The sequence below is a fragment of the Anneissia japonica genome, unplaced genomic scaffold (genome assembly GCF_011630105.1).
Source record: "Anneissia japonica isolate Jap-2015-1 unplaced genomic scaffold, ASM1163010v1 scaffold287680_len86471_cov109, whole genome shotgun sequence".
Taxonomy (NCBI): domain Eukaryota; kingdom Metazoa; phylum Echinodermata; class Crinoidea; order Comatulida; family Comatulidae; genus Anneissia; species Anneissia japonica.
Genome location: NW_022714724.1, coordinates 37228 through 44703, shown reverse-complemented (window position 1 = coordinate 44703; position 7476 = coordinate 37228). Strand labels below are relative to the sequence as shown.

At 34.7% G+C, this 7476-nt stretch overlaps 1 protein-coding gene across 2 annotated transcripts in view; it reads left to right on the top strand.

Moving 5' to 3' along the window:
- Positions 1-7476, top strand: part of LOC117109092 (cell surface A33 antigen-like) — a 50731-nt gene that overhangs the window by 22843 nt on the left and 20412 nt on the right. For both annotated transcript variants that reach the window (XM_033251332.1, XM_033251333.1), the window contains exons 2-3: positions 1802-1852; positions 4743-5107. In XM_033251332.1, coding sequence (XP_033107223.1) covers positions 1802-1852; positions 4743-5107 — 416 coding nt within the window. The remainder of the gene's footprint in view (positions 1-1801; positions 1853-4742; positions 5108-7476) is intronic.

The following is a 7476-nucleotide window of genomic DNA, read 5'->3' as shown; positions in this document are numbered from 1 at the left end:
CTTAATTTAGCCTGCCTTGCCATCTAGAATCTGTAGAGTTGCGAAATCTTTAATTGAAATGTCTACAAAACTTTGGTGAGTTGATTCACGCTGTATATTGATTAAAACTAAGTTAAGAATGCATAAATTGAATGTTAAATAAACCTAGGCAAGCGAACGTATTTTACGCTATCTTTTTGTATAGATCTTTATGATTGACATTGATTGTTTGTGATTCGATGATTAGTTTTATGATAAATCATTATTTAACCAGAGTTTAAAGTAATAATGTTTAGTTGTAAGAATACTCTGATAGATGTAGATTGAGCTATCTCGATCATTTTATATGTTAATCTTTTAAGTATTGAAATACTGTTAGTTTTAATTGATGATTAAATCGATAAATGGCATTTCAACCTGTTTGAATGTGTAGGCGTATGCTAACGTCTTCTTCTTCGGCGGGTTGTCTCGGCAGCCGCGTGTGTACGCACGCATGTTTCCATGGACGTATAAAGCATATTATTGTTATAATAAATTATAGGCAAACTTTAATTTCAAGAGATAAGATTGTCAAGGATGAATGTATTATTAATTTAAAGCTAAAATACTTTCATTTAACATTATTGTATTGCTTTATGCTATTTGTATTTTATGGTTATTTCACGTTTCAGTGAATCACATACTCATACTCGTTGACGTTGTTCTTCTCGTATTCGATTGACGTCTCGTCATCGTCCCGTTACTACTGTACTACTGTTATACCATTTTTCACCGTTTCCTTTATCATCCTTTCTACGTTTGAACGATTAAATTTACATAACATCTTAATGCTGATTCCATTGGTATTAATTTTTAATTTGAAGTTGTTTCGCATTCTACAAGGCCTACTGTACAGAGTAGTAGATTCTAGAATTTTTGTAATTTCCTAGTATTAATTTACATTGTGTAAATAAAAATGATAGCAAGAGCTAGCAATTTAACTGTTTCTTTGATCATTGAATATCAAGTATTTGATATTATGAGTAGTTGCGTATTGGCTGCAACGTGACGCGCTTTGTAATTGCAATCAGTCAAAGGTTCCTGACAAAATCTCCTGCGAATGGAGTTCAACTTGGGGACCCCTGCTCCTGGAATACACAAGAAGAGCAATTTGCGATTTTTTTGCGAGGAGAGCAGTTCTGAGGAGAGCAATTCTGGGCTCTTCCGAATTTTACATACATGATGGACTGAATTTTATGAGTTTTTAAATGGTTATCAATATCTTATTTCCCCATATTTAAAATTGCAATAATTCATACTAACATATATATATATAATTTGTATGCCGCTCGTATGACAACCCCCAGTTTTTTTATCTTAATTTGCTATCTCAAGCCTTGTCTTAAGACGAGTATATATGGTATGCAGTGTTCTCCCCAGGCCCTTGAAGCGTCGCGGTACCTTGGGACTTCGTCACGGTGCACTGTGATGCTCCCAAGCTGGCCATGACGCTTGATGCGTCTTCCGTGATGCTTTGAAATATCGTCATTAAAATAATTCAAAATAAACATTGCTGTCCATGTATCCTAGTTTGAAGAAGAGTGAGTGGGGGGGGGGAGCGTACAATGATGCTTGACCCTCATCCTGGGGAGAACACTGGTATGGTACACTTGCAATTGCAATAATATATTAAATAGGTATATGTTTTTGTTCAATATAGTTTTTCATGACAAGAAATAAAATAAACCAAATGTAATATTTTGGTATTGTTTATTTTATTACGAAACAATACTTTTAAGCTATTTTATTTGCCGAATTTCTATTTTCAACTTCTATTTTGCAGGTATGCCCACAAGATGTCAATGCTTTTTATTACAGCTACGCTTACGATCAGGTATTTATTGTTTGTTTCCATGAAACCTTTGGAATAAGGTAGACATTTCTGAATCTGCGTCTTCCTTAGGTTAAGATTTTCAAGAGAACTTGATTTTGATGGTTAGACAATGTTACAACATTCAGTAGCCATACCGTACTCGCGCGAATAAGCGCCCCATTTGAATAAGCGCCCCTCTCGAATAAGCAGCCTCCTAACGTAAATATTTCCTTAAGCGCCCTGTTTGAATAAGCGCCCCCGTCTAATTTGAATAAACGCCCCCTCAATAATCCAATCAATCCTGGGACTGTGGAATTGGCATGATTTCAGGTGTAGAGTGGAATCACATTCCCTGTTAAATGAGGATATTTATCCGTTTAAATAAGCGCCCTCTAAAAGTACAAAAAATATTTTAAGCGCCCGGGCACGGTATTTATTTGACCACCTTTCTACATTCCACCAGTAGTGGGGTTGTTTTTGGTATGGTATTTGAAAAAGAAATTCTTGCAATGCTGTGCATTGTATTTGCATGATTTTTTTATTTCCAAAATAAACTAGTGAATTCGTCACTGAGGACGAGTTATGTGATCCGCCGTACTTTGACCCTCAAAAAGCATGCGCGGTTCTAATTGAAAAGTTTTATATGCTAAAATATGCTTTAATTAGTTTAAAAAAAAAAAAAAGAGTAATTTTGACCATTTAAAAGATTTACGCATGCGCACATGCACTTCTTGATGCCCATGAGCATGGTAATGACACAAAAAGACTCCTGATATGAATACAGTGTCAGGAACTTAAAATATGTAACAAAACGTAAATTCTGGGATCAGTACGGGCTGTGCGCGTGGAAATGATTGTATGGCACGTACATTGTTTAAAGTTTTGGAATGCTGAGAAATGACCTGATACATGCTTTAAATTGTCTGAAAAGTGATATTGATAATTTTTGTTGTACTTCTGAAGATATTAGCATACGAAAATCAAAGTTAGTTTCACGGTGCACTATTTTGTGCCACATCCCCTTTTACATCAAACTGCCGCTACAGGAAAACAAACAGGAATTGGAGTCTAAAAGTTTCAGGTTTTTCAATTCACATGAATAACTGTCAGTATAAAAAATTTTTTTAATCTATGATCCCATGGCATGGAATGACCCAACTCTTAAAAACTTTTGTTATTTCGGATTACATTAAACAGGGGCGGATTTAGGGGGGGGGCCGGCCCGGCCCCGGCCCCCCTTTTGGGAGGTGAAAAAAAGAAAAAAAGGAGGAAAAAGAAAAAAATGATAGCCCACAACGCCTCAAATGTTATTTTCGGGCGTCTAGAACACAAAAATTTCGCGGACCCCCTAGGGCATTGTTGTCTCGATCGGCCCAAATTTCGGCCCCCCCCCCCTTTCGGCCCCCCCTTTTGGTTCGGCCCCCCCTTTTGGACATCTCTGGATCCGCCCCTGTTAAAATATGTGTAGTTTTCAACATAGTATCTAACCATGAAGGAGCTGAGTACTAAAGTTGAAATTTGTGGTATAAGTAGATCTAATATATCTGATTAACTGGTGTAAATTTAAGAAAAGATTTTAACTGTCCACATGACGAACCGTTAATGGAAAACATAGGCTTTTTTCACTTTTTTAGGGCTGGTCCCGGCTTTGAATAATAATATTTATTTGGCAATCATCAAGTACAATTTAAGCCCGGAGTGAGAATAGGTACAAGCCCAAACAGATACTGCACTCACTCCACCTTATACAAAAATGAACTGAACACCAATCAAGTTTTGTAATTATACAAAAACAAAAATATAAAAGCACTAAACAAAAAATTACAAACAAAATACAATAAAGTACAACTAATATAATGAAATATAGTACTTAATTAGAGCAGATTTAAAAGATGAGATTGATGAAGAATTTTGAATTACAGGTGGTACTTGTTCCCATAACCTAGGGAAAGATACAAAAACAGAATTTAAAAATGTATTGCTTTTCACTTTCCAATGTAAAAGTCTGCCCTCACATCTTTCACTAATTTTGATATATTCATTAAATGTAGGAGGACAAAAACCATTCAAAACCTTAAATCCTAATGCAAGTTTATGTAGCTTAAATAAATCATCAATACTCAGAATGTTAAGAGTTTTCAACCTATAGCAATAAGATGTCTCCCATGAATTTTCTTTCCTAAACATTATAATTCTTGTTGCCTTTCTCTGTATGCTTTCAATTCTATTTATATGGGATTTTTCAGCCGGTGCCCACATAGAACAACAATAGGTGACAACTGGTAATACCAGAGCTTTGTATAAGTTTAGCATAGCTACCCAGGACATATTCCTGCTACACCTGGTAATGAAACCAAGACGTTTGCTTGCTTTACAACATATATAATTAATTTGAGCATGACATGTTAGTCTACTATTTACATAAACACCAAGAAATTTAAATTCATCAACTTTAGGTATAACTTCTGACTCAATAGAGTAGTCCCAATAATCTAAATGCTTTATACATCTTGTCACATGCATCACTGCACATTTAGATGGATTTAAAGGTAGTTTATTAGCATTTGACCATTGATTAATGGATGCCATTCCATTTTTTAATTCATTTCATCAGCCTGTGCTTGCTTGTGGCTAGAGACAACTACTCATCGATAATAGATCTTTAATAAAAGATGTATACACTCGCTCATATGGACACAGGGTGACATTGAAAATCACAAACAAATTGCGTCATTAAACAAAGTGGCTATTTTGAGCGCAGATAACTTCTCATGTATGTTGGCCCAGAATGCAATTGTTCTTCATTTGTGAATAATGTTGACTTGATATGACAAAAGACAGGATCAGCTATTTATTATTATTGCAAAAGGCAACAAAGTTGTCTGTACTACATTAACATTTTTATTTTTAGTGTTTTCAGTTTATGTTCTTCTGTAATTGTCACTGTATCTGTTGATGGAAAAGTTGTTGAAGGTCAAGAAACACGATTAGATTGTACCATTCAAAAAAATAGTATTGCAAGCACTAGAGATCCATTTATTACATGGCTAAAGGTTGTGAACGGTTCATCTGTGACAATAGTGGAGTATCAGAGGACCCCTGGTTCTGTGCAACCGCCTTATAACAAAAGATTTAGTCTTGAAGGAGATGACTCTAAACTCACTCTGGTTATTGATGACACGATGCAAGATGATCATGGCACCTATGAATGTTTTGTTAGTCTTATTGATGATCCACCTTCACCAGAATCTGATACAGTCACAATAATTGTTGAAAGTGAGTATAGTTTCAGTTTTTTGTTTGTTTTGAACCTTGCTTTAAAATTTTGTTCAGAATAATAAACAAATATTTTCCTTATGGAAACATGTAACACGTACTGAAGTATTGAACCATAGTGACAAGGAACTCTTAGAAGTTTGTGATCCAACAGGGGCGGCACCAGGAATTTCCTGATGAGGGGTCCAAGCCCCCAGACAATAAGTCCACACCCGAACATCTTTAAGGGGTCCAGGCGACGCACAGAAATTTCTGAGACATGAATATTATGAATGTGGTAGAAATTAAGAATTTACATAGACTTTTTTGAATACTGTAATAAACTTTAAGTTTAGGTTTGTGTCAGCAGTAGAACCGCCTCTCAGGGTTTCATCCCCCCTAGGGGCTAGTCAGGGAATCCTAGCCCCTCCCACAGTCGAGAAAAAAAATTCAAATTTGTCTGGAAATTTATGAAGTTCTGTATTGGACTTTTGAATTTCCCAAATAACGACATGGAAATAATAATCATGTCATTTACACGAGGACGTTATTGGTCGTTATCAATACCAGATACGCACATAGTTCAGGACGAAATTCCTCTTGTTTCTCTGCCTAATATCCAAATACAGAATTCTAGTTAAAACTATAGACAAAATCCAAATAACACACTAACACAGATAAGAAAGTATAATACATACTCCAAGTATTGAAATACACGCCATCGTGTTGGGATTCAATATTTCGACATTAATTATGTCATCATCAGGAATGAAAAATTATCCATATTAGCAAGCTTATATGCACTAGTACCAAAAGTGTTTAGCCAATCAAAACATTACCTCTAGTAGGTGACATAGCAGTGATTTAAACAAAAGATCAAAGCATTCTTACTCTAATGATCAAAGATACCTACAAAAACAAAGAAAGCTCTTTTGAAGCTCTAAGCCCATTGTTAAGCAAAGGTTAATTCATTACTTTGATTACAAGTCAATTTTAGGTTTATTTAATTAAATATATTCTTGCAAAAAACAATACATGTTTTTTGGGACTTTTGAATTTGTAAATTCAGCTTACACGATAGGACGTTATCGGTTGCATCAATATGATACGCACGTATTTCAAGACGAATTTCCTTGTGTACCTCTGCCTAACATAATTCTATTTGGAATTTAACTTGACAAGCCATTATGAACTAACACGAACACTGATATAATACATTGTTTACAAGGCTATTTTAAGTTTATTGAAAACAATATATTCTTGCATAAAAATCAAGTTTTGTTGCTTGTTGGACTTCTGAATTTGTAAATGACGGCACTTTACTTACACGAATTAAAGGACGTTATTGGTGTATCAATACCAGATACGCACATTGTTCAGGACGAATTTCCTCATGTATTTCTCTGTCTAACATAATTCTAGTTAGAATGTATCTTACGACAAACCATAATTGATCAAATAAGACATTAAACTGACACGAACCTTGATTCAATATTTTGCTTACATAAGTGTATTTTAAGTTTATTGAATTGCATATATTATTACATAAAAATTAATTTTGGACTTTTGAATTAGGGAAATGACGGCATTCATATTCATTCATATTGAGGACGTTATTGGTCGCATCAATACCAAATACGCACATAGTTCAGGACGAATTTCCTCGTGTATCTCTGCATAACATAATTTTAATTAGAATTTAAGTTAGAAAACCTTAGAATTTATCAAATATATAAACTGAACTGACACAAACCCTGATTCAATATTTTGATTACATGCCTTATAAGATAAAGTTTATTAAAATTAAATATATATTTAACGTGTGTCTCAGCATTTAAAACAAGGCGTGTTTAGTTTTAAGCATTTGCAGTTTTCTATTTTGTGTTCACATCATGGAGATAAAAGCACTGTACTACCATGGAGGTATTATTGAGAAGGAGATCACTCGGCAAAGCCACGCGCACGCAGCGCTATGCAAATGAACCAAGATCATAAAAAGATAAAGAAAGTTTGCGCGATGCCTTTGAAGTCCCATGTGTTCCCCGCCATCAAATTTTCAGCAGGCATAGTTGACCAAAATATTGAACATGACGAAATAGAGAGCACCTTATTTTCTCAATGCGCACTACATACTGTCAATCACTATGGCTGCGCAATCTTTTCTATTTTGAAGCTTATACATTTATCTCTCATAAAATATCAAACATATTAATATTTTCCTCCAAGAAAAGTTTCGAATTTAATGGAATGTTACCCCAGTTACGATGAATCTAGGTATAGTGTTCTGAAAATAATACAATGTAGACAACTTGTTGGCAATACAGTGGAAGGTTATTTAATGATCGAACATATCAACATATATCATGACAAATAGTTGGATGGTTCATCTA